This window comes from Malus sylvestris, chromosome 13 (assembly GCF_916048215.2).
Source record: "Malus sylvestris chromosome 13, drMalSylv7.2, whole genome shotgun sequence".
Taxonomy (NCBI): Eukaryota; Viridiplantae; Streptophyta; class Magnoliopsida; order Rosales; family Rosaceae; genus Malus; species Malus sylvestris.
The window spans coordinates 20038649-20066467 of NC_062272.1; the positions used below are offsets into that span (position 1 = coordinate 20038649).

The window sequence follows — 27819 nt, forward strand, 5'->3', positions numbered from 1 at the left end:
GGGGAAAACCCCATAATCTAAGGATAAAAGTGAGAAGTTGCATTAAGTCAAAACTATACGTCTTTTGGATGCAAGTAGAAGAGCTCACAAGGGTATAATCAGCTGAGGATGGGTACCTTAGCAAAAACCCAGAGGGAAAAATGCGTAGGGAAAAATAGTACATTAAGATCAAGTGAGTATACTCCAGGATACTCCCCCTGAGTTTGACATAACTTCCAAATGAGAACTTCAAGCATTGAATATGATAGTTAGGCATACCAATTCCTCGGACAAGTTTATGGAAGGTTGACTTCGGTAGTGATGTCGTGTAGAGGTCGACAATGTTATCTAGGATCGGCTTGCATGACTTCAATCTCCTGATGTTTTGCTGATGTAGATGTAGACACAGTAAGTCTTGGCATTGACTTCGTTGATGTATCATGGCTCGGTCGGGTTGATACATGCGGCATAATCTTCATAGATCGTCGTCGGGACTCAATGATGGATGAAAAACAGCAAGTACTTCGTAATGCTCAACAAGAACTTCTAACCATGTCTCACTTGTGGTGTAGTGAAGTGAGGTGAGTCTTGGAACAATTTGAAGATTTTTCAACTAAGGTCATATCGTGGACCTCTAAGATATTGCAATATCCCTAACGGTAAAGACATAACCATTTGAGGATTTGGCCTTATGCAGGTTTGATAAGTAAACTGCATCAGCATAACAAACAAGGCAAGCATCATTTCGAGGATCAAGGGGGTTGGATCCGCTGAGATGCGTTGGGATTTACCCATGTAGTACCTTTATGGTACGTCTTTAATACCAATTCAGTGGTTGCATGTAGGCACGGTGCTGCATCTTGACTAAGATTAACAGTGAAAGAGATGTCCTGTCAATGAGCTAAGTACAACGAAGCGCAAAGTTGAACTTTAGATATGGAATTTCGGATTCCATTACCTTTTCAAGGGTCTCATTTGCATATAATGTATGGACGATCAAAGGTATACTCAAAGGTGACACATTCATGGTGTAGTTCGATTGGTAGACCAAAATACCGTCATAACAATGCTTCAACTTCAGGTCAAGGCATAAACGAGTTTTCCTAAGATCCTTCATCTCAAATTCCATCTTCAGGTGCGAGGCAGTTTTCTCAAGTTCTTCCAGAGTCTTAGTGAGATTCGTATTAACGACATAAATTGTAACTCTAGCAATTTAGAATAAGACTTCATAGTTTAACACGCAAGGGCATAATTCATCCCTGACTGATCAAATAATCACTTAGACGGGTATACCACATCCGTCGGATTGTAAATGAACGCTTTAAACAAGTTAAAAGGGGTTTTCGTGGTTTGGAACTATTTGAATTAGTCCATGTAATTCTTCGGGAACTTACATGTAAATCTCTGTATCTATATCCCCATGGAGAAAACACTAATCACATTTCATAATGCTACTATCAATCACATGACGTTTGAGAGAAACCTTGTGTCGTAAGGCATGCATCATATTGCACTATTTCATTCATCTCATAACGCTTCATTTCCCATTTGTAACATAACAGGGTTACCTTGGGCAGTGTAGGAATGACAGGTCCAATACACACTTTGGTAAGGAATTTGACCTGGATTGTAATTTTAGTTGTCCAATTAGTTCTACGTTGTCACTTAATCAACGGAACACAGTTCAATATCGTCGCTTTTCATTTATGTCGGTAGCTACCATATAAGTGAAAACTTCATCGATGGTAATCTCATTTCAATTCCATTTAACTTATCCAAACTAGTATACTGGACCAAGAACTTCAAGTCTTGGGAGTAATCCGAATTAATCTCATTAGATGGAAATGATTTGAGACAGGGATCAAGTATGGATTCATTGTTGTGACGCGTCTTCCTCTTCTAGGTAAGTGAATCTTACGAACCGAGTGATATGTCATGCTCCAGGCCAAGACAAATTGATTGGTTATCCGCCGATGTACTAGACCGTCCAACAGGGGCGGCACACCCTCCAAGGATGTTGGCTCGACGTCTATCCTTACAGGCATGTTTGCAGCTGGCATAAGATCTATTTACTTTAGCTAGATCAGAGGAATGCATTTGGAGCAACATTCTGAAAGCTTGAATTCATCGCACTTGCTTATCATACTTATGCGGTATGAGGATCAAGAGACATAGTGGGCAACATCCACGCAAATTCACGTCGTTCTCCAGGAACGTTGACGTTCTTATCTCCCCCTAACGGCGGGAAGACTGTCTCAATAAAGCGTCAACCCGTAAATGAGTGGTAAAGAGATTGCATGCAAGGGCTCGAAGAGAGCTAGTGTGAAGGAGAATCATAAGAATCATAATTGACAAAGATTCACATCTTTCATTGAGGACCCAAGTTGGTATGTTATGGTGGCCCAACTTGGCACGTGAAATGCACACCCAAATGCATAAATATGAAAATAGTCAGGTTCGTACCTAGTAACCAACTGTAACGTCATATGGGTTAGGTGGCAATGAGTTTCAAGGTGACCAACATAACTGCGTAAAAGATTGCATAGCCCTAGGCAGAAACCAAAAACTTTGTACGTTTACCATAATTCGGACGATCATTTAAATTGCGCTTTATGATCGCTAGGCAAGGCTATTTGGGGTGAACATGAGAATTCGATATTCAATAATAAACCTAAAATACATGCAATACCTTATCGAAATCGTCGATATAAATTCTCCGGCATTATCCAATCTCCCAGACCTTAAGGGATAAGTAGGGTGGTGAACCCTTAATCGGCATGAGGTTTAGCAGCAATATGTGTGGACAAAAATGTGACCAGTTTGTCAATTCATCAACCAAAACCATAACTTTTTATATGGTCCACATTTTGGTTGGATTAGTTCACATATATTCCCTTGAATCCACTATGAAAAAGGAGTTGTTTCGTATCTTTGCTAGGGATGATTTAGAAATCAAATTTCCCAAAATGAGCGAGTTTTGGCAAAGTGTGCTTGTAGGCACAAGATCCTTACTTTGGGTAAGGAGATGCGTCGTATTATCATTGTTCGACCTAAGTGTCCCAAAAAGGTCTTGCCAAAACAAGTAAACTGCTCGAATCAATCGGCTCCAGGTTGATGCGAAATATATAAGCACACAAAATTTAACCCTCTTTTTGACAATTGTAGTATAGATGTAAGTAGGGTATCGTTCTAGGCCGGGGATTAGGAGGGATTGCTAATCTATTCTAAATTAATTTAAAAATATTAAACAAGACTCAAGGACACAAAATTAGGCTAAAAACTCTAATAACTCGAAACACACTTAGAATGACTCAAAATAATGAAAACAATCAAATTAGACACTAGGAACTGAAATGGACGGAAATTGAATTAAAAGACTAACAACAATGAAAACTAACTAAATAATATAATTTAATAATGGGGGGGTTTGGTTTTGACGAGAAATAAATTAAACTTAAATAAATTACAGAATTGACAAAAGCATGAAATTAAGGTGAAAGGATAGGTGATGGACTAGCTAGAGGGTTCTTCTCCACACATGACACATATGCAACCTAAATTGATTTTCAGTTGTTCTTTCAATAAATTGTAAATCTCAACGCCCCAAATTAACCGTGAATTGCACTAATTAACCCTCAGTTTTTCCACAAGTTATTGGGTTGGATGATTGCATACGACAACCCAAAACATTCCCTACAAGTTCCCTACATGAATTGCATAATAGAGATACAAGCAAGAATCATTAAGTTCTATGAAAAACATAAGCATTGACGAAGCACTCGTTACTATGATTTGCATGAAACTTATGCCAAGAATTTACTTAACGTGATTATGACTAGCAACCTTCACTACTTGTGAATATAAGTTCATAACGATTAGGTGAAACTCCCTTATATTCTAGCGTCAAATTCATGCATGTAAATTAAGTATGCATTCTTAATCGACATACAAAAATAAGCTATCAATCAAGCAGTTAAGCAAATTAAATCACAACTCAGAAATCACAACTGAAGGTAATCAATTCATATTACAAATATATTCATGGCTTTGAATTAACCTCTAGCCAAAATAAATTTAGTTACACATTATTAAAACAGAAATAAAATATAAGTTTGGAAAGATTTAACCGAGAGAGAAGGCAGCTTTTGCTTCTCTCACTGGCGTCCTCTTTCTCGCTGCAAAGGCAGCTTTTTTTCTCCCCCGCCAGGCAGCTTCGCTGCTTCCCTCCTAGCCCTCTTATCTTTTTCCGCTGGTTTTTCTCTCTGTCCCCGTGCCTCTGTGCTTCTGTCCGTTCCCTATTTGCCGCGCCAGTCTCTCCTCTCTCTCCCCGTTCTATCTATTTTTCTGCTCCCCCTGAGGCTCACGCTCAAGGCAGCTTTCTACTTCTGTTTTTCTCGCTACCTAAGGCAGCTTGCTGCTCGTGCTCTTCTCCTTTTTTTTTTCCTCCATCATTCCCTTCTGCCATTTCTTTTATTTCTTTTATTCTTCCACTAGTCCATGTCTTCCCATCAAATTCTTTCTTTTCTTTCCATTAGTCCTCCACTTCTTCCACTTCACAACATGAATCATGATGATGTTTCAAACATCATCATGACTTATCATTATTATTTTTTTTTTAATTTAATTTAAAAGCTGATCTACACAGACAGTTTTGACGAAATTATTACATAAAATTTCACTTGTTCTATTTTTATTTTCTTTGCATAACAAATCCTATAAACACAAAAATAACGTAAATAGCTCAAAAATATAAGGAACTAACTAAGAAAAGATGAGTGAATTCGAAGTAAAAATATATATAAATATGATCCGATCACAGGTCGGCCATATGTGGCATGTTTTCAGTTGGGAGACAACCCATTAGCCCCAAATCAAAGCTGCAAACTCATTTTTAAAGGTAGTGCAAAGATATTTCACTATATTTTCTTCAGTGGTTTCATTTATGATCATTGTCATCTCGAATATCCTTAAAAACTCAACAACAATGGGAATTTAAGGTCCCTTAAATGATAATTCAGTACCATTCTTACAACGAGGAGCGTGCCAAATGCTCTTAATCAAGTTGGATATACCTGAAGTCGTTGTTAGAGATGTGATTTAGGTGTAAAGTTAGTGTGCCTAGTACGCATTCATCCAGACAACTAACTTTCCCACATTCATGCTTAATCACGTGTTTAATTGAATCAGTCACATATATTAAGAAACATGATTCAATTAACTCATATTCGAGGACAATATCAATAAGATTATCCATAACTAAAACATACACCAAACTTGAATCCAATAACATAGAAAAATGTTCACAAAATAAATGGTTTACTAAGGGGATTTGGCCAACAAGGCCATCCATGTCAAAATGCTGCTTTTCCAACGATGTTTGGTGGAGCAAAATTAGTCTCACATATGGACTATTAAAATGGTAATCCTTAACAACATTGGTAGGGGCACGAACATGTGTATAACCAATGATTTATTCCACCATGATGGAAGTAAATTATGCAGGTTAAGGTTTGGGAATATTATCCCTTATTCTTGAAGTTTTAGGTCTTAGGTGCTAAGGATCATGTTTCGGGCATGATGCCACACCTTGGCAGGCCTTGATTCTACCATATGTTGTGGTAGTAATCAGATATGAGAATTTGGTAAACTTCCGCTTTCTACATTACTACTTCAAGGGTAAGTTAGAAACATGGAAGGTCGAGAAAAGTATTCTCTAGTCAAAATTTGATCGGATTTATAAACTTTAGAATCGTACTCATTCATAGACATAATCATGATGTGCTTCAGGCAATGTCTTTCAGGATTAGACATTTCGTAGGAGCGAGCCAAAGAGCCATAAAATCCTTGTTCGGGAGGTATTTCCATTTGTAAGGCTTTGGGTATAAGTCTTCAAATGAAGATTAGGGCAGAGGCTTATTCAGCTCTTCTATGCCATTGTTGGCTACAATGGTTTCTCAAATTTTTGATAGTCAAGTGGAGATTCACGTCTTGTACCCCATATAGAGTGGTTTACGTTAGAAACGTCCAAATAAGGGAAATCGAACTTGTGACAATTCGACAATCCATTGAATTTGGAGGGAACAAGATTGTGATTGGTGCTATGGGAATGAATCATCCATAAGCATCAAAGTTAGAACATTCAAGTTCTAATACATGGTTTTCATGAAAAATGTCAGGTTTTCATGGGTGTATTGTTTTATGAAAACTTCGGGTTTCAAAGACACTAAATTTGAAACTACAGGTTCAATTTAGTTTATGAACGTTTAGTTCATAAAAGAGAGATTCCTGCAAGAACACAGAATACAATATACTACCAAGTGTAGTGGATTTGAGTTTGTTCAGGAACTCAAGTGTGAGAGCTTCGTTACTATGAAAGTATGTCAACGATTCAAAGTATTAAAATAAATTATTGAATCGTTAATGTCCAAAAGTGATATTCAGGTCAATAATTTTGGATTCATAATCAGATTAATGAACTGCAAGTCACTTTTAATTAATTCAATAGATTGGGACCATTCGGGATCGATCGTAGAAGCAAAAATAATTATAACCTTCGGGTTAAAATTATTTAAAATTCCAAAAAAATAGCATTGGGTCGAAAAAGAATGCTAAATAATAGCATTGGGTCAAAAACCATAGCCCAAAAATTTTGGGTTGGGTGTCTTAAGTAGGCAAAGGCCTTATAGGCCTTGGGAGTGGGCTACAGGGCACGGGCCTGGGTGTGAAACAAAAAAGGGCAACCCAAGTTGTTGGCTTTGGCGAGGGGAGCCCAGCCAAGAGGTTGGCGTGATTTTGGGCCAAGGAAATGTGCGGGAACAAGCCCAAAGGCTTACGGGTTGCGAGTGAAACCTCAACCATAACTGGGTTTTGGTTTTGGGCATAGAAACTAAGCCCAGCCCCATGGGCTGGCTTATGGAAACGTGGGTCGTGGCAAGGCTAAGCCCAGCAGCATAGCTGCTAGTGTGGGCTGAGACGAGAGGTGTCACATCCCAAATCAATTTCACCGTAGCACGATAATGTCTGCTTTGGGCCCCGACCACGCCCTCAAGGTTTTGTTTATAGGAACTCACGAGCAACTTCCCAGTGGGTCACCCATCCTAGGATTGCTCTCACCTGAACTCGCTTAACTTCGGAGTTCCGATGGAATTCGAAGCCAGCGAGTTCCCAAAAGGCCTTATCCTATAGGGAGGGAAGCACGATATTGTCTGCTTTAGGCCCCGACCACGCCCTCAAGGTTTTGTTTCTGGGAATTCACGCAAGCAGAACTTCCCAGTGGGTCATCCATCTTGGGAATGTTTTGGCCTCTTTCTCGCTTAACTTTAGAGTTTCTACGGAACTTGAAGCCAGTGAGCTCCCAAAATGCCTTGTGCTAAAGGAGGTGAACATATACATATAAGGCGTAGATGATCGTCACCCCTGGGCAATGTGGGATTTAACAATTCACCCCCTTAGGGGCCCGACGTCTTCGTCGGCACACTTCCGGCTAGGGAATGACTCTGATACCAAATTGTCACACCCCGACCCCGCATCCGCTGTAGCACAATATTGTCCGCTTTGAGCCCCGACCACGCCCTTACAATTTTATTTTTGGGAACTCACATGAGAACTTCTCAGTGGGTCACCCATCTTGGGATTGCTTTTGCGCGATCTCGCTAGGGTTGGGTTCGGTTCTTAATGGTTCGATTTTATTTCGGTTCGGTTCATTTTTTCTCGGTTTGGTTTCGGTTTTTTTTTTCTTTTTCCTTTCTTTCTTTCTTTCCTCTAAAAAATAAAAAACAACAATCATAACATAAGATATAAAATACGACTCAGGATTTTGTCATTTAGATACATATGTCAATGTGTCTATGCATGCTTCGTTATCTGCAATGAAAAGATACATGATCTTTTTCTGTTTGGGGGACCAAAGATTAGATTACATGTTTCCATCTCTCCAGGGATGGGCTCACGGTTTTTCAATAGTCATGAGGGAAGTTACTAATTAATCTAAAAACATAAAGTCTCATAAAAGTCTCAAAAAATGAAAATTTTTGAGTCTTCAAAAAGTCCAAATTTAAACATTACACAATGAAAATAAACATTTAAAGTCCAACTAGAATCATGAATCAAGTTTAAGTCTTCAAAAGTCCAAATTTAAACATCACACAAGTCAAATAAACCTTCAAGGTTTCATCACGTCATGTCATGCACAAATAAAATCTTCAAGTCCTCAAGCTCAAGCTCAACGCTTAGGCGGCCTAGGAGGCAACATAACACATTTCTTGAGCTTCCTCTTGCCATTTCTACATACCAATAAAAAAAGAAAAAACATGATGTAAAGCAAGCATGCAACATAACATCTAATTAAAATAGTCTAACAAAATCAAATGCAATAAGTAAAATTACCTTTCACAACTTCTTCACAAAACTCAATCTCCTCAATGGTTGGCTCATGATGTAATGCTACATGAATTGACCTAAGCCAATTTTGTGTACATATTAAAGCCTCCACAATTTTTGGACTCAAAGAACTATGATATGAATCAATTATTCGTCCACATGTGCTAAATGAGGATTCCGAAGCAATGGTTGATATGGGAATAGCTAAAATCTCTTTTGCAACTCGTGCCAAAATAGGATACTTAGAAAGCCCATTCACCCTCCACTAATTCAAGATATCAAAGTTTGCCTCTTCTTCCCCTTCATTAGGATCCGAAAGATACCTATCCAAATCATTGTACACAACACGGGCTCTTTTTGCTTTTCTCATTTTACTTTTCTCTTTCAACTTTCTTTCAATCTCTGTCATGCTTGATAAAGGATCTCCACTTGTAGTTGCCGATTGAGAACCACCACCACTACTTGTGCTTTGTTGTGTATCAAAAGATAACTCTTCATGAATCTTGTAAAGATCAAACAACAAATCTTTCACCGCATTGGTTGCAATTTCAACTTTTTCCTCGTCCTCGCCATATAGTATCTCATAATAATCAACCACATTCTCCAATTTATGGTGAGGATCAAACACAAGTGCAACAAAAACATATTGATTCATATCCTTAATTGAACCCCAATATTGGTCATATTTTTCTTGCATCAACATGGAGATTATAGACAAGAATTCATTATCTTTGTTTTCAAGGAAGAGACTTTTGATCTTAAACAAATCACCAAAAGTAGCATGAATTGTTGGAGTATTAGAACAACACACTTTTAAAGTGACTTCATAGAAAGGTCTCAAAAAGGATGCAAATAGTCTTGCCTCACTCCAATCATAAGTTGAAGGTGGCCCCTCCCTTATATTATCATGATTTTCTTTAGTAAAGTAAGGAAGATAATGACCATCATCTATTTTCAACCTATCAAAAGCCATCTTGAACTTCAAAGCTGATTCCAACATTAAAAATGTAGAATTGCACCTAGTAGGGACATCTAAAATCACAAGCCCTTTGCTTTCTATTCTCACTTTCTCAACACACATTTTAAAGCTCTCCAACCTTTGAGGGAAAGATCTTACATTCCTAACCGCATTATGAATGCTTTGTATGACGGTATTCAACATCTTTATCTCATTCACCACCAAATTAAGAATATGAGCAATACACCTCATGTGCAAATATTTTTCATCATGCAAAAGTGCATTAGGAATCCCCCACCCATTTATTCGGTGCATCAAATCCCTTAAGCTGGAATCATTTGTCGAAGCATTGTCAACCGTAATAGTTAACACCTTCTCTATGCCTCACTCTACCAAACACTCCTCCAAAAGTTAAGCAATGAATTTTCCTTTATGATTTGGAATGACACAAAAGTTCAAAATCTTTTTATGTAACATCCAATCATCATCAATAAAATAAGCGATGAGAACCATGTAATTTGTTTGTTGAATATAAGTCCATGTATCCGTTGTTAAACACACCCTAAATGTCTTCAACTGACTTTTCAATTTCTCATTTTCAAAGTAAAACAAGCCAAGTACATCTTTAGCTATTGTCTTACGACTAGGTACTCTCCACAAAGGACACGCATGCATGCAAAAATGACGAAAACCCTCTCCCTCAATGAAAGAAAAAGGTAACTCGTCTATAATTATCATCTCTACGCAAGCCTTAGTAACTTCCACTTGAGAAAAACCTATAGCTTCCAACTTATCTTTTGTGCCCGCAAAAGTTAAGATCTTTTGCCTATTTGTAGAAAATATTTCTTTATTAAGACCGTAGCTCCTACATCTAGCTAAGTGATTTCTTATACTAGTTGTAACATTTTTATCCGTGTCGGCCATATACGATTTGCTACAATACTTGCACACCCCTTTAACTCTACCTCACTCAATTGTCCTATCAAAGTGCTCCTAAATTGTAGACCTTTCATGACTTTTTAGTGAATCCAAGAGCATGTCTTCTTTACTTACTTGATCATTTGAGCAACCTTCTTTTGGAGTTGCATCAGAGAATTTTTTGGATCCACCATGAGTAAGAGGAAATTGTTGAGTCGCCACCATGGGGAGTTGAGGTGGAGTTGATTCACCAACAATGTCCTTCAAAAATAATAGAAAGAATCATTACAATTAATTATTAAATAAATTTAGACATAAGAACCATAGAGAAGTTTGTTTTTTCATGGGAGCTATTTGATGATCTCATTGAGTTTGAGCTTGAGCTTGAGGCTTTTGATGCACTTGACTTCATCTGATTAAGATGCAAAACATATAATAAGCAAAGGTAGGATGCACATGGAAAAGCTACGGATGCACATAATAAGCAAGGTCTATGACTATAATCCTTCTATATAAAAGCAAGGTCTATGACTTTAATCATCAAAAGATACAAAACATATAAGATAGATGACACTAGTTATTTATAAGGAAAACTAATGAAAAGGGCTTGAAAACTTTGAGTTTTAATGATAAGGACAAAATAAAGGGTAAAGTGAATAGTACCAGGATTGATTTTTTAGTGTAAAAATGTGGTTTTTCGTTAAAGTGAACAGTACCAGGTGCTTTTCGTTAAAGTTCCCATATTTATACTCTTAGACACAACAAACTTTAATCTTTTTGATGTGGAGTGACAAATAATTAAAAATCAAAATCAAACATATTTTGGTTCTCTTTGAAATTTAGCCGTTGAGCTCGTATTCCTCGTCATATTACTCGAAAGTATTGACACCTAAATACTAATTAATTTGACATTTGGAAAGTAATCTGCAACTCATAAGTCATAAAGATGCAATCAGCAATCCTCCGATAAAACTTGATTATTTATAATTATGTCTTTTTTTTTTGGACAAACAGATATGAATGAAGACTAAAGTGGAGGCCACGAGCAAGAACATAAAAATTCCATAACTTATTATTTACTGGTTAATTACAGGCTGCTTAACTGAGAACGAGGAGAACCTTAATATAATCGAGGAAGCTACCCCTTAAGCTACTCCAACAACCTACATCGACACTCCCCACTCTCCATGGACTCGAAAAGGCTCACATTATCCCAGAAAACCCTAGAGTGAAAGCTGCAGAACCAAATCTAGCAGCATACCCAAAATAAGTTAATCAAACCCTATGTACTCTCACAAATTAATCAAACCTCAACTAATAGTCCAATAGTGTTCAGAAATGAAGTTACCTAACCAAATCCAGCATACCCAAAACAATTGCAAAACCATGAAATTGAAAAGCTATAGATTAGATTCATCAGAACCAACTAAATTGAAAAAAAAAAAAATCTGCAAAACGCATCAGGGGATGAGAGACTAACCTTGCAAATGAGGGAATTTGTGGGTCAAGACTCGAGACTCGAAATGGCGAGAGGAAATCGTGCCTCGTGGGTCGCGGGTCACTGGTCGCGGGGTTGAGAGACTGAAAGTGAGACGGCGACGTTGAGATGTAAGACAGGTCGCAAGTCGTTGGGAAAGAAGAAGACGAAGTGGAAGAACGACAAAGCTGGGAATGAGATAGTCTAGAGGTAGAGTGAGAGTACGTACAGAGGAGAGGGATAAAAGAAAAGGAATGGGTTCGGTTCTGTTTAGGGTTTCAGACTGAAGAATGCGCCTCTACAAATTGGACTAAACAACGTTGTTCAAGGGAAAAAAATATTTATTTATAATTAAATATGAAACGACGTCGTTTTGCCTATACTTCGGTTCGGTCCGGTTTTCGAACCCTAGAAACCAAACCGAATTGAACTAGATTCAGTTCGATCCAGTTTTACACTTTCAGTTTGGTTTTTTCGACCTCGGTTCTGTATTCGGTTCCCTTTTTTTTCAGTTTTTCGAACCCACCCCTAACCACAATAGTGGTGCCGCAAAATCCCATATTCCTATCATTTTTTTTTCTTTTAAATTGTTAGGGTTTTACAAACCCTAAATTTGCTTCTAATTTATGAATATACTTTGACTCACAAATTCCACATAGCATAATTGCATAATGCATGAAACAAATATATATATATATATATATATATATATATATATATTGACAAATATATGAACATACACAATATGTATATTAGAAGGAAAATATAAACAGGAAAATATAAACATAGGGGGGTTCATGCATCATGGGGAATGTTTTCATACTTCAAGGTCGTTTCAAATATCTTCCTTTATTTTAAGCGTACCTGATTGGCAGAAAACTACAAAAGCCTTTGAATTTGTAGAAGACCATTCTCATAAAGTCATAATTGCATCTCCAATGCATTGTATCACGTTCAACATAGAAAAAAATTAAGTTGAATCAATAGCATGTAGATCAATTCAATAAAATAATTAATCATAAAAAGAATGATTAAAACGTAATACTCTCTTGATTGAAGAATAAATTCTTTTGTTAGTGCAGCGTCAAGAGCGTGCTGATAACGTGTTGTAGGCATAATTTACTGAACAATTATGGAGGCCATAGAGAGAGAGTGCGGCATAGAGAGAAGAAGAGAGATGTGTAATTGTGAGTGTGTGTTATTCTATCCCATTGTGCCTTTATTTATCGTAGTTCCTTACCCTTTAGGATTACAACATTTAATAAGTAATCTACTCTTAATAGGAATATAAGATATATTCTCATATCTACTAAGATTTATTCAATTATATTCCTAATTTAATAGGACTGCAACATCATAAACCTTTTGGCTGAAAAAATAAAAAAATTGGGGATACTCATGGATGATTTTCACTTCAACCCCTCTTTCTAGTTTCTATCATGGAAGAAAATATCCAAAATATCGTCGATATATCGGCGATATTTTCGTTTTTTTGAGTTACCGATATTTTAATGAGTATCCAATGAGTTTTCGTCAAAATATCGCGATATTAGTCAAAAAATTCCTACCTTTTGGCTGAAAAAATAAAAAAATTGGGGATACTCATGGATGATTTTCACTTCAACCCCTCTTTCTAGTTTCTATCATGGAAGAAAATATCCAAAATATCGTCGATATATCGGCGATATTTTCGTTTTTTTGAGTTACCGATATTTTAATGAGTATCCAATGAGTTTTCGTCAAAATATCGCGATATTAGTCAAAAAATTCCTGAAAATTTTGAAAAGTTTCAATTTTGAGCATAAAGGGGTTCGAACCCCTCCCACTTAACTCCTTAACGCCTTAACCACTATACCACTTATGTTGTTGTGATAATATGCTACAATATTTATATATATTCTTTTGTTTTGAATTCTTTTTACAAGAAACAAATTTGCACATTTTCCAAATTTTTTGTGGTATTATATTTTAAATTGTGTCAATTAATTACTTAGTCAATGGCATGTGGTTTTTAATTTTTCTATTTTTTATTTGGTCACTTACATGGTAGGGCTGGAAAAAAATTCCGGAAAATCCCAAACCAAACCGAAAAAGTCTCAAACCCAAACCGAAAAATCCCAAACCAAAACCATCCTGAAGTTCGGGAATCCCATCTCGAAAAATACCGAAATTTTCGATATGGGATTGGTTTCCAAATCCCATTTGTTTGGTAATCCCGAAAAATACCGAAGTATTTGGTTTCCTATTGACTTTTGGGTTTTGGTTCTTGAAAATCATTGTCATGGTTGCTAACTACTCTTCAAAATACACTCACTCTACACATAGAGATGACGAAGATAGTGAAAATTTTGAACCTCATAGGAACTCTATGTGGTACTAAGTCACTCATGTATCTTACCATACAATGTATAAAGTGTAAAATATTGTACTAATTCATTATATATAAATGATTATGGTGTGTTTAGATTTCTTTCATTAATTTCTACATATTTTCTACACTCACAATGTTTGTCAGCTCGCTATATAATCAACTTGATAATGTTAAATCCATCATGCAATGCATTTCCTTCCAATTTTTTGTGATAAACTAATAGATAATTGACTAAATAAACATCCTGCAAAGTTTCAATAAAAATTTCAAAGTTTTTCTTACAATTTCCGTGGTTTCCATGTAATTTTTATCGATATCGATATTATCCCGATATTTCCATCGATATTTCCGTGTTTTCGAACTACCGATATTTCCGATATTACCGATATTTTCTTCCTTGACTTCTATGCCTACTACCCCAATTTCCGACATATCGCTGGAAATATCGGCCGATTTAGCCGATATTTTAAACACTATTTGTCGTAGCCAATCTCAACGCCGCCCACACTCCGTTTCTAGTTCGCTCGCTCCTCCTCATGGCCCTTCTCCTTCTTCTCAGACCGGTCCTCTTACTCTCTCTCTTACTATCCGCCCCAATTCTCCATTCCGAAGCTGCCTCGGGATCGGTGGTCCAAGAAGAAGATTTCTCGGAGGAGTTGCTTCTGAGGCCATTGCCGGATCGAAAGGTGCTGGCTCACTTCCACTTCCGGAGTAGGGCCCCACATATTAGCTCCAGTGGTCGCCACCACCATCTCTTCCCCAAAGCCATATCTCAGCTGGTAGGTCCCTTTTATTTTGTTCAAAATCGCTAATTTGGGATAGGGTGAGCCAGTAAACAGATAAAGTTTGGATCTTGTATCTGGGTTTTGTTTAATAGAGTGCTTAAGGTAGTTGATAGCTGATTAGGTGTTGTAAGTGTTGAAATTTACGTGTTTGAGCTTTTAGGATTGAGATTCAGTTTTAGTTTTAGGGTTTATTAGAATTGGCACTCTGGAGGCATCTGCTGGTGTTTTTTTTTTTTTTTTTTTTTGTGTGTGTGTGTGTGTTAGGTAGTGTATCTTCATGTAGTTTACAAATTAACAACAATTTTGCAAGGGTGGATTGTATATGGTGTTTGGAAATTAGAAACAACAAGTGTGTAACAATGACTCATGGAGGAACTGTTAGTTTTTTTGCTATCAATGTTCTGTAGTGGAATTCGCAACCCAAATGTGGATGGTACAAGACTTGACTTTGTTTGCATGCCAGTTAATCGTCACTCGGCATTTGGGAAGGTTTTGGGTACTTGATTCTCTTAGGTTAAACCAGATTGCAGCCGACATTTTTAATGTTCGCTATCATGCATTCTTCTGCTTCTGCTTGTCCAGTATATAATGCATCCGAGATCCTGACAAGTGACAACCCCTCGACCCCTTTTTTTTAACATTCTTCTAAGTGTTACTGCTTGCACAACCCAACTGTCCACTTGCCTCCAATATTTTTCTATGAATTTATGAAAATTTTCTGTAGTATCTTGAACTACTAAATAACTTGTGGGATAGTGTTGGTTGGACAGGTTAAGAAGTTTCATGTTAAGGAAATGGAATTATCCTTCACACAAGGCCGATGGAATTATGATCGCTGGGGTGGGTTTGATCCCGTAGCAAGCAACAATGCCAAGCCTCCTGGAGTTGAGTTGTGGGCTGTTTTTGATGTCCCTCATGACCAGGTGGATGATTCTTGGAAGAATTTAACGCATGCTCTCTCAGGTCTCTTTTGTGCATCAATCAACTTCCTGGAATCGTCTACAACATATTCCGCTCCTGAATGGGGATATCGCCCAGCGGCAGGCAGTCTGAGGTATGGTACATTGCCTCGTGAGGCTGTTTGTACTGAGAACCTAACTCCCTGGCTCAAACTCCTTCCTTGTAGAGATAAAGCTGGGCTTTCTGCATTAATGGATAGACCATCTATCTACAAGGGATTTTATCATTCACAGCGGTTGTGGTTGGCCTCAAGTGAAATCGAATCAGAGGGGGTAGTTTCAGGAATTTTTCTTCAGCAAACACTCACAGTTGTTGTAGAACCCAATAGTCAGATAACTGCTATGACTTATTCCCATGAAACAAAATTGCAACCAAGCTGGTCCTTGACTTCAATTTTTGGGAGGAAGGTCATTGGAAGCTGTGTGCTTGCTAAATCTTCCACCATATACGTTCAGCTTGATAGGGGACTGGTTGCTCAACTGGATTATTTGCAGAAAGAAAATGAGATATCTAGTCCTGATGAATCTGTCTTTGAGTTGTCTGTCGAGCCAGACAATGTCTTAAAAGAACTGAATGGCTTTGAAAAGAAGAGTCCATCTGTTTTATATGAATTTTCTATCGAGAATTACACTGAATCTAGGCCATTTGATCTAGGCCTAACTTGGAAGCGTCCTGTAGTTTGGTCATGTCAGAAAGCACCATTACACGCTAGTAGGTTCTTGATGGGAAGTGGGAATGAAAGGGGTGCTATCGCAATATCCTTGAGATCTACGGAAGTGAGTGATTGGCTGCTGGGTACTGATATGGGTGAAGGCAGCTGCAAATTGGAAGTCAAAGTTTTTCAGGTTGTGCCGTGGTATATTAAGGTTTACTATCATACACTGCAAGTGTTTGTTGATGAACAACTTCAAGCAGTTTCAGATATCGTTGAAAAGATGCGCGTTTCACCTTCTGTAGACAAGGTGTCACCTGGGTTGATGGAGATGGTCCTGAAATTCCCTTGTGGAATGAAATCAGCTGCTATAACCTTGGATTTTGATAAGGTAATTTCTTTTTCTTTGTTCTATAGCTATGTGAAAATTCCTCTATTTGCTAAACTCTGCGTAAGCTCGTGCAAAACAATGGCTGACTAAAGCGTTGGTGATAGGAACTTCAGTATCATATTTTTTGCTCGGAACACACACTGAAGTTTGAATGTACACTTAATTTCATCTGTAATTGTTGATTTTCTTATGACTGTTATAATATCTATGTAGGGCTTTTTGCATATTGATGAATATCCGCCAGATGCCAATCAAGGATTTGATATTCCATCAGCCATAATAAGCTTTCCCAACTTCCACACAAGCATGCAATTTTTTAAAGATGAATCTGTGGATAAGTCCTCCATCTTATCCAGATTCCAGGTATTCTATCTGACATATTGTTCTTTGGTACATATTTCAATTCATGGATTTTTATACCTATTTTTTACTCTATAATTATTATTTTTTTCTTCAGGAAAACAGCACTGTTCTGGCATACACAGAAGTATTGCTTGTACCCCTGACAACACCCGATTTTAGCATGCCATACAATGTTATCACAATTACGTGCACTGTCTGTGCCTTGTATTTTGGTGCTTTGCTCAATGTGCTTCGAAGGCGTGTTGGCGAGGAGGAAAGACTTGCGAAGGGCAAAGGTTAGATTGTTTGTAGCGTAATATTGATTGACAATTTCGTGGAGATACAACACGAGTATTAATTTAGAACACCGCATAAGTTGCATATGTTGAAACATATCGATTATCTTTTACAAAATGCCTTAGGTTATACGTTCCCAAATGTAATTTGGTTTTTATTTGGATTTTCATAATGCATCTATTTGGGTTTATTTACGGTCAGGAACAGAGTTTCGTGTGGCTGGTAGTCTGCTTTTAGTTCAGTCTGGATTCCATACGCCCTCTAGGATTGAAGTATTTCTCTATGTACTTGTTACTCTTTCATGAACAGCTTCTGATGTTTGCTTGCAGATGCCAATAAACCTGGTCGGCTCCTTCAGCTGCGATCTAGGTTGTTTGCCAAGCTTAGAGGAAAACAGTACGAGCCACCTCAGCCATCCACCACTTCATCGTCCTTCATTAGTCGGAAACTGATACTTTTTACCCTTGTGGCTGGGATTGGTGTCTATTGGCAAGTTTATGTTGAATGATGATTATGTCCGCTTGTTCTTCATTACAATTATATTTTAAATATTTTTGTATTTTTAGGATTTACGGTTTAGAGAAGAGCTCGAATTGAGATTGAAAAATTGACAATTTGCAAGAAATTGAGTTATAATTTGGAAACAATGGGAAACAATTTATGTACACGCACATAACTGTAGTCTGTAAGAATCAAGCATTTGTGTATATAGAACAAAATGGAAACAAAAGAGTCCGAGTTAAATATGGACTGCTAGGCTTGGGCTGCTGGTCGGGCTGCATATGGCCCACCAACTGACTTGGCAATGTTGCATGGGGTGGAGTGGTTTCGGCCCCAAGAGGGGATTATAGCCTTTCGGCTTGGCAATTGGTGCACGGGTGGAGATGTCCTTTGAAGTGGAGATTTCAGTTAAATCACATTTCAAGTCGGTTATAATAATTTGATATTAAGCATGTTGTCTTAGATACCTCCTTTCTATAAGTTGAACTACCTAAGGCATCTAACTAAAGTGAAGAAAATAAGCGAACACGCATGCGGTCTAACATCTTAGTAGATAGGTGTTGACCCTAAAAACTACTAAGCTTACGTGATGCGCAGGCCGAATAATTAATAAGCTAATTACGTCATTCGGTTGTGTGCGGGGCGTGCCAACTCGTCGGCCGAGCTTGGCCGAGGAGTAAAATATGTTGATGTTGCGTTGGGTGCGCTATTGACTTCTAAATCTCGCGACTGCAGCCAAGGAAGGAACACTCTCGGCCTTCGGGTTTTAGAGCCTGAAGACAAGGCTGCTAGTTCTGCGAAGTTCAATATCAAATTCGGCTTTCAATGTACCGAATGTAGTAACTTGTAACACCTCACTTCGCCGAGAAGACTAATGAGATGACTTCTGCCAATAAGGATTCGAAAATCCTTCTCGATCGAGACTTGGATAGATAACCAGTCGGCCACGTCGCAGTGCTGTTTATCCAAATTGAAGATGATTCACAGCCGGCTGATTCTACGGCAACAGTGCTGTTTATCCAAACTGAAGATGTTCGCCAGTTGCCTTCACAGTGCTGTTTATCCAAACTGAAGATGTGTTGGCGAAAAAGGAAAATAAAAACCTCAAGGTTGTTGAGAGGTTTCACGTAGAGGGAGGGTTTGCACAGGGCAGTTTGTGTGTTGAGTTGGAGGTCATTTTCCGTTGTCATTGCATCTGTATTTATAGTGACTATATGCTTGCTTGGCACAGCCTGATCCTCGAGTAGAATTTGATTTCAATCCCAACTAGACAAGCGAGAGCTTATCATTTAGAAAATAACAGAAAAATAGACAACCTGACTTTGCTTCAGTATTATCACCATTATCCAAAATACCTATTTTTCCTTTCTTATCTTTTGGATGCATTCCACGTGGTCATTTCCCTATATCATGATAGGCTATAACCTATCACCTACTTAATTATCTTAAAAATTTGTTTGACCAAATGGAAAAATAAAAGAATATTCTTTCATTATCCCTTCAAGGCCCATCTGATCATGCCATCCCATTCTTCAAGACTTATCTGATCACACCAAGTGCTGATCTCTGTATGTTCTGTCAGCAAACCCCAATTAATTCGAACTATGTTATTGCTTCTAAATTGGAGATAATTTGAAACTCATTTATCCCGTATTAGAAAATGTCAAAATAATTCACCATTAAAAGATAACATCATGATTAAAACCACAATACATCCTTCAATAATAATTATCTTAACTACTCTGTCATCCAACGGTTGAGAGCTATGTTCATCAACGGCCTCGATCGCTTGGGCTGATGGTGTAAAATCGGGTCCAAACATTGCCTCCCAATTTCCTTGAGCTTCGGCTCGTGAACTGAATGGTTAAGGAAATTAATTGTTCGTAACCAATAAAAACCTGTCGCAGCTCTTGACTGTTGAGGTCGAGAAAATTTGGAGAGTCAAGAAAAAATAGGGGCCGAGACAAACCACTCCTGGTAGCTTGGCCTGTCATCCATCAAAGATGTTGCAATCACTTTTCTGAAACAATCACACTCTGCCAAGTTTGGCCTGTCATTCAACCATCCACTACCATCATTCGACTATTATTATCATCAGTCAAATAATTAATAGGGCCAAGAAAAACCTGATTCTTGGTAGCTGGGCCTGCCATAAATCATGAATGCTCTGATCACTTCTCGGTAATGGCATCCTAAAGAGCTATATATATATATATATATATATATATATATAACCCCACGATCGACTGGTGTATATATCTATGGCATCTTGACGTGACAAGACATACACATATATATACATACATATATATATATATATATATATATATACATACATATATATATATATATATGTATATTAATCCCATGAAATGATGTCGGCCATGACTATAAAATTTCAAACAAATGCCCACAAATGGCTTTGTTAAAACCAAGGCTTGAAATGATGTTGTCAGCCATTCATGTCTTTATCACACTCCTTTCTGACTTGATGACTAAAGCTATGGTCGAAGAAACATGTGGTTGATGATAGCTATGGCCAAAGACAGGAACTGATGACTTAGTAATTAGGGCTAGTTGAAAAATTAGGAAGCTGAGTCATCAGCGGACCGAGGATTTTATCCTTAGTTGTTGCATCTCGACCAACTCGTCGACTTTGGTCCAATCTCAATTTTTTATCTTGGCTTGGCATGATAATCAAACTTCGGGCGAGCTCGGCATGGCCGAAATGTTGGTAAGGAAGAATGGCCAAGGATGGGTAGGTGTAGAGCATGTTGCAAATATTCTTTTTAGCTGCCGAGGTTACCCAATTTTATCAGTCATTCATGTTGTGGATTTCGACCGAAATAGTCTACCAAAAACTTTAATTTTTTAAACCGAGCACACCATCTTTTAGATTGCCGCACCACCTTGTTGCCCCCTTTATTTTCTTATACATTGGCCTGAAAGGCCGAATGGTTAAGAAAATAATTTATTTATTATATATATATTTTAGCAAACAAAAATAAAAGTGGTTGAACCATAATCAGGAGGAGGCCAACGATGTTTTGTTCCGAGCCGAGACCGTTTAATACCAATATAGCCAATCAAACTGTGCACTAGGCCGAAAAAATGATCTCCAAATATTTGTGACTTGGTGAAATATTTTTTATCAGCCGCCGAATGTGTTGAACAATTGTCATGCCCCCCAAGCATAATAATTTCGTCAATTTCAGCTTTTAACTCAAACAACTGAGCCGAATGGGATATCTCTATATCGGCTTTATCGCCAATAATCATATCGATGGGCGTGGTTTTTTCAGCTAGGCCCATGTCTCGGCCTTGTTCGTCATTGGAGCACTGTTCTGACGAATCATTTTCTAAGTTGATTTGTGGCTTAGAAACTTTAACTTTTGCTTCTAGGCCTACCACAATTTCTGTCTCAACTGAAAAAACAATTGCCCCCCGACCTCTAGCCCTTTTTCAAGAATTCTACAGTACTCCTCAAGTAGTTTTGTTTGCTTCTTGACACTTTCCTTTAATAGGCACCAAATCTCATTCTGATTGTGATCTTGATATATCATGTGAACTTCGTAGTTTTAGCACTTAGTCCCATTGGCCGTGCTAAAATGTTGACCCTAAAAACTACTAAGCCTACTTGGGGTGCAGGCCGAGTAATTAATAAGCTAACTACGTCATTCGGTTATGTGTGGGGCATGCCAACTTGTCGGTTGAGCTCGACCGAGGAGTAAAATATGTTGATGTTGCATTAGGTACGCTGCTGACTTCTGAATCTTGCGACTGCGGCCGAGGAATGAACACTCTCGGCCTTCGGGTTCTAGAGCCTGAAGACAAGGTTGCTAGTTCTGTGAAGTTCAATATCAAATTCGGATTTCAATGTGCCGAATGTAGTAACTTGTAACACCTCACTTCGCCGAGAAGGCTAATGAGATGACCTCTGCCAATAAGGATTCGAAAATCCTTCTCGACCAAGACTTGGATAGATAACCAGTCGGCCACATCGTAGTGCTGTTTATCCAAACTGAAGGTGCTTCATGGCCGGCTGATTTTACGGCAACAATGCTATTTATCCAAACTGAAGATGTTCGCCGGTTGCCTTCACAGTGATGTTTATCCAAACTGAAGATGTGTTGGCGAAAAAGGAAAATAAAAATCTCAAGGTTGTTGAAAGGTTTCACATAGAGGGAGGGTTTACGCAGGGCAGTTTGTGTGTTGAGTTGGAGGTCATTTTCCGTTGTCATTGCATCTGTATTTATAGTGACTGTATGCTTGCTTGGCACGACCTGATCCTTGAGTAGAATTTGACTTCAATCCCAACTAGACAAGCGAGAGCCTATCATTTAGCAAATAACAAAAAAATAGACAACCTGACTTTGCTTCAGTATTATCACCATTATCCAAAAAAACCTATTTTTCCTTTCTTATCTTTTGGATGCATTCCACGTGGTCATTTCCCTATATCATGATACCTATCACCTACTTACTTATCTGACAAATTTGTTTGACCAAATAGGAAAATAAAAGAATATTCTTTCATTATCCCTTCAAGGCCCATCTGATCATGCCATCCCATTCTTCAAGACTTATCTAATCATGCCAAGTGCTGATCTCTGCATGTTCTGTCATCAAACCCCAATTAATTCGAACTATGCTATTGCTTCTAAATTGGAGATAATTTGAAACTCATTTATCCCGTATTAGAAAATGTCAAAATAATTCACCATTAAAAGATAACATCATGATTAAAACCAACAATATATCCTTCAATAATAATTATTTTAACTACTCAGTCATCCAACGGTTGAGAGCTATGTTCATCAACGGCCTCGATCGCTTGGGCCGATAGTGTAAAATCGGGTCCAAACAATAGGGTATTGAGTGTTTACTAATGCGTTCCGAGTTTGAAACTCACTTTTTTTTGTTTTAAATTAATGTAATAGTTTCAAATTCTCTCAATTTCTCCTACTAGTAATAATATTAAGAAAAAGAGAATTTGATGCTTCAAATATAGATTAACATATTAACTTAATGGTTATATTTTTGACCAATTTTTTAATTTTTTTTAAAGATGATATTTTGAGAAAATAATAAACTGTTTAAATTGGTTAAAACTTGAAATACAATGTGACGTATGCTACAAAAATTATCTAAAGCTTATTTAAGGTAACTCGACTCAGCCTCACTCAAATTTGATAATTCTAATTCACCTTTTATTAAAAGGAAAACTAATGAAAATGATTTGAAAACTTTGAGTTTTAACGATAATGACAAAATAAAGAGTAAAATGAATAGTACTAGATTTGACTTTTTCGTGTAAAAATGTGGTTTTTCGTTAAAGTGAACAGTATCGCGGGTTTTTCGTTAAAACTCCCTTTATTAAACAACCAAAATAAAAAAAATAAAAAATGAAATAAAAACATCCAAGTTCACCCTAAATAACAATAACAAAACCCTAAATCCCCGACCTTGGCTACATTTGTTCGTCTCCGCTCCGCCTCCTCTACCGCTACCGCTACCGCTACCGCTACCACTACACTACGAGAGCTCTCACACCAGAACCAGAAAATGGTGAGCTATCTCTTCTCCTCCACTCTAATCTACACACCCATTGGATTTCCTTCTCTGTATACTCTTTTAATACGACTTCGTTTCGTTCTTCTTGTTTGATCTCACCCTGTTTTGTTTTGTTGTTGTTTGGACAGCCTTTCAAGAGGTACGTCGAGATCGGAAGGGTGGCTCTCGTCAACTACGGAGAGGACTACGGGAAGCTCGTCGTCATCGTCGATGTCCTTGACCAGAACAGGGTACCCTTCTCCTTCATTTTTCCATTTTTTATTTTTTATTGTTTAACTTTATTGAATTTTATTCTTTGGTTGTAAAGTTCAAATTTTCTGCTGCATTCTGTTTTTAGCGTAGAAAATTTGAGGGGAAATAGAAGGACATTTTTTGGGACTTCATTTGGGTAGAGTTGGAAGCTTCAGTGCTACATATTTATGCTTTTTCCTCAAGTATTTTGGAGCTAGTAAGCAGATTTTGAGCTCTATGAACTGCGTTGTTATTATTGTTTTCGGAATCTTGGACTGGAGATTTACGACCAACGCAACCATTCCCTAAACAATAAGGTCACCTACTGTGTTGTTTGAGTTGTATTTAGATATATAAATGAGAACAAATCAACTAATATATTAAAGAAAGGGTTTTGGATTGAAATAACGAAAATTTATAATTTGTGCTTCGCCATTGTGTTTTTATGTGTATCCCTTGGATGCATGTTGGGATGTCTCTTGATTTTTAGAAGAGTCTAATAACTATTTTGCTGAATGGGACTAGGTACGATGGGAATGTTAAATAATTATAATTTGAATATACTGAAATCTGTTTCATCTATTGGAAGGGCTAAGGTCTAGCATCTCATGCAACTTCTCCTCTGGCCCATGGATTTTGTTAGTTTCCTACTTGCTAATGAGAAAATTTTAAGATCTAAACTTTTCATTTGAGTGCAGATTATAACGTGATTACCAATCCAATCTGACCCGAATTTTGTTTGGTTGTATAACTTGTATTTATTTGGTGTGATAAATCACAACGGTAGAATTTTGAATTGGTGTTGATTGGGCTCCAATCAGAACCAAATCGATCTCTGCCCATCTGTAATTGTATGATGGTGGTCTTGTCATATCTTCAATGTATTTGTGATGTTTTTTCTGCATTGACGTCAGCGTTTTGATCCTCTGGTAATTCTCTGTAGGCTCTGGTTGATGCCCCTGATATGGTGAGGTCCCAAATGAATTTCAAGAGACTTTCTCTCACTGACATCAAAATCGACATCAAGAGGGTCCCCAAGAAGAAGGAACTGGTTGCTGCCATGGAGGCCGCTGGTAAGCTCAACTCCTCATAAAAAGTAAGTCTTTTTTTTTTTAAATTTTTATTTTTTATTTTTTATGTCATAGTTTTATTCTAAATAGTTGTATACGTGTTGGCAGATATGAAGAAGAAGTGGGAGAACAGTTCGTGGGGTAGAAAACTGATTGTTCAGAAGAGAAGGGCGGCTCTTGATGACTTTGATCGGTTCAAGCTCATGCTGGCTAAGATTAAGGTTGGTTGTTTTGCCATAAACAAATCCAAAGTTTCAAACCATGTACTTCTTTCTTTAAAAGCGCCTGTTTCCTTACGAGGCTTAGTTTCGAATGTTTGTAGACGGTCACTATGATTTTGTTCATCTTTGTCATGTTGAACTCTGTCGAGCTAATCCCTTTTCCTCATTTGCAGAAAGTTGGGCTTGTCAGGAATGAGCTTGCGAAACTGAAGAAGCAGAGTGCAGCTTAGGCAATATTTTTAGTTCACAATTTTATCTTGGATTTTGTTTTCGAAACTGTATCTGATTAATTTTAGATTTTCAGATATTTTTTCCATTTCTAATATCATTGACACTATGTTTTGATATATAGATCTTCAGTTTCTTGTATGGATGGCTTGTGCTTTAATATGGTGATTCTGCACCTATAAGTACCCCAACCAAAAGTTAGTATCAGTTGTGACCCCAGCTAGAATTGAGTTCATCACAAATGTATTTATTACTCGCTAAACATGTGAGTTGAACTTGAGAATTGCAGTAACTTTGATTGGGAAATGAAATGATAACTGCACATCACTTTTGATCTCCTACACGCTCTTGTTTAACCCTATTTGTTGGTTTTGTTTGATTTATGCAATCCGATGGTTAAAAAGAAAAAGGGGTGTGTGCGAGGCTAAAATTGATGTGAAATCAATTTTCTTTTGGTTTTTGAGTTTTTCACATTTGCTAAATTTTGGGTATTAGAATCAATTGACTTTCTGCCTATCCTGAGTTTACTAATACATGTGGACATCAAAAGAGTGGGTTTCCTCGTAAAATCCGCAGTTCAATGTATGAAAATCTAGTTGATTTTGTTCTCCAATAGGAATATTTAGCATTAATCATAGAGAGAAAATAAGGAGTCTCCACTAGGAGTTCCGTAGATGAATCCTTATCTTAGCAGGTGGATAGGGAGCATAATTAGAATTGATTTTTTATTTTTATTTTTATTTTTTAAAATCCTCTTTGAATTCTAGTTAGGAGTTCATTTAGAGAGCTCATTAGAGATTATCTTACTTCCTATACGCTCAAGTTACCCCAATTCTTTTTTTATTACAGAAGATTAGAGCATTTCAATCATGCCCTCTATGTTTTAGTTAGCTAAAAAGACTTTAGAGTTACTTTAGAAGCTCCCTTAAAAAGGAAAGAGATCCTCTCTGGATCTCTTCCACCAAATCCACCGGATCAAGTGATTCGAACCCTTGAGATTTCATCAAACGGCCAAAAATTATTATAGCTTTTAAAAGATCAAAACAGGTGGGCTGTTAGATGAAATTTCAAAAGTCCGGATCACTGAGGTTCTCTTTTCACTAAAAAATTGTACTCCAATCATATTCTCTAGTTTTTTTTTTTGGTCAAATCATATTTTCTAGTTTAGAGAGTCATAATATTTTTATTTAAAATATTGGTAGTTAATGACAGGACCTTCTTTCTCACCTCAGATTTAGGAGCGTGTGTAGATAGAGTGATGAGAGATGGATTTTTTCAAATTCTCCTTAAAATTTAGCTAGGAGCTAGCTCATTTTGAAAGCCCATTAGAGATGCTCTACTCTAATTTATATTAAGGAGAGGGAAAAAGTTTGCACTCCAAGTTGCAGTTGGTTAACTAAAACAAGCCGTGGAGACAGAAAACTATTAGACCAAAAGCGTTGGTGAAGGTTGGGGGAATGGATAGGATTAGAGGACTCGTTAGACAAGGATTAGATCGGATAGATTGGGTTTTTTAATCTATTGTTTGGTGTAGACTACGTCCATAGGATTGGATTGGATTGAAACAGACGGAGGCACAACCCACCAACGACCCTCTCGCTCACGACCCACCCACTACATCGATTGCGACGACCCGACGATCTACCAACTTGACCACGGCGCGCGCGATGACAGCCCACTAAACGGGCCCTTAAGCTTTCGATGAAGTTCTTTATTGACCGAAAAGAAAAGCCCGTCGAAACTTCTACTCTTTCCCCCTTAGTTTATTTTTTTTTCTTCTGAATCACCAGGTGAGAGGTAGATACGATTTCCTACTTCAAAGAGAAAAGCACAACTAGATCAAAAACTCGTTCGCGTTTATTTAGTTTGATATTACATATCCTTCTCCTCATAAACCCTAAAATTATTAGCTTATTCTATTAACATCCCACATATTGTTGATTAAACTTCACATACTTAATACACACCACATTTGCTTTTTTCAATTAAAAATTATCTTAATACACCCTATATACTTTCTCAAAATACCCTTACACCCTACATTCTCATACACCTAATATTTTCCACATAAACCGCACATTTTCTATACACCCCCACATTCTTCAAATCTTATAATACTCATTTTCAATTTTTATAAATTAAATTGAGAACAACATTCTTTAAAAAGAGAAGTCTACAATCCGGTCTGTTGAGCTTGAGTTTCATTAGGTCATCACAACGAATCTCCTTTTCTCTGTCTCTGTTTGGGCCCAAAATATCGGTTTGGGCTGAGATGTATTCTCGGCCCAGAAGGCCATACAAAAAAGGTTACTGTGGATCATTTAGTTCATGGGCTTCCTAACCTAGGTCGGTCAAGTCATGCTGCGAGACGAGTAATTGAATCCTGGCGCAATAAGGAGTCTCGGCAAGATATGGATAAAAGTGAATCCGGTTTGATAAAGGACTGGGTTCAAAGTCATAGTGAAAATAGGACTGGTCGAGATGG

The 27819-nt window shown here is 37.5% G+C and overlaps 2 protein-coding genes across 3 annotated transcripts; both read left to right on the forward strand.

Annotated features, from left to right (window-relative positions):
- The first annotated feature begins 14489 nt into the window (after nucleotides 1-14489).
- Nucleotides 14490-18156, forward strand: LOC126597063 (uncharacterized). Of its 2 annotated transcripts, none has more exons than XM_050263823.1 (5): nucleotides 14490-14861; nucleotides 15638-16870; nucleotides 17084-17233; nucleotides 17328-17508; nucleotides 17839-18156. In XM_050263823.1, exons 1-5 carry the CDS (start codon nucleotides 14619-14621, stop codon nucleotides 18015-18017), a joined length of 1986 nt encoding a protein of 661 aa, XP_050119780.1. In that variant the 5' UTR covers nucleotides 14490-14618; the 3' UTR covers nucleotides 18018-18156. The 2 variants fall into 2 exon arrangements, with proteins under 2 accessions (XP_050119780.1, XP_050119782.1); XM_050263825.1 differs by having other exon boundaries at nucleotides 14721-14861; nucleotides 15624-16870.
- A 5248-nt stretch (nucleotides 18157-23404) lies between these two features.
- Nucleotides 23405-25475, forward strand: LOC126597060 (60S ribosomal protein L14-1-like). The gene is made up of 5 exons (XM_050263821.1): nucleotides 23405-23578; nucleotides 23713-23814; nucleotides 24759-24888; nucleotides 24994-25106; nucleotides 25280-25475. The coding sequence occupies exons 1-5, from the start codon at nucleotides 23576-23578 to the stop codon at nucleotides 25334-25336; spliced, it is 405 nt and encodes a 134-aa protein (XP_050119778.1). The 5' UTR covers nucleotides 23405-23575; the 3' UTR covers nucleotides 25337-25475.
- Nucleotides 25476-27819: the final 2344 nt, after the last annotated feature.

What these genes read in the sequence shown, in the direction of transcription:
- LOC126597063 (XM_050263823.1), top strand. Translation starts at nt 14,619, where the DNA reads ATGGCCCTTCTCCTTCTTCTCAGACCGGTCCTCTTACTCTCTCTCTTA. An exon ending in TAACCTTGGATTTTGATAAG is followed by an intron (nt 16,871 to 17,083) that starts GTAATTTCTTTT and finishes ATATCTATGTAG; the next exon opens with GGCTTTTTGCATATTGATGA. An exon ending in CCATCTTATCCAGATTCCAG is followed by an intron (nt 17,234 to 17,327) that starts GTATTCTATCTG and finishes TTTTTTCTTCAG; the next exon opens with GAAAACAGCACTGTTCTGGC.
- LOC126597060 (XM_050263821.1), top strand. An exon ending in ATGTCCTTGACCAGAACAGG is followed by an intron (nt 23,815 to 24,758) that starts GTACCCTTCTCC and finishes AATTCTCTGTAG; the next exon opens with GCTCTGGTTGATGCCCCTGA. An exon ending in TGCTGCCATGGAGGCCGCTG is followed by an intron (nt 24,889 to 24,993) that starts GTAAGCTCAACT and finishes ACGTGTTGGCAG; the next exon opens with ATATGAAGAAGAAGTGGGAG.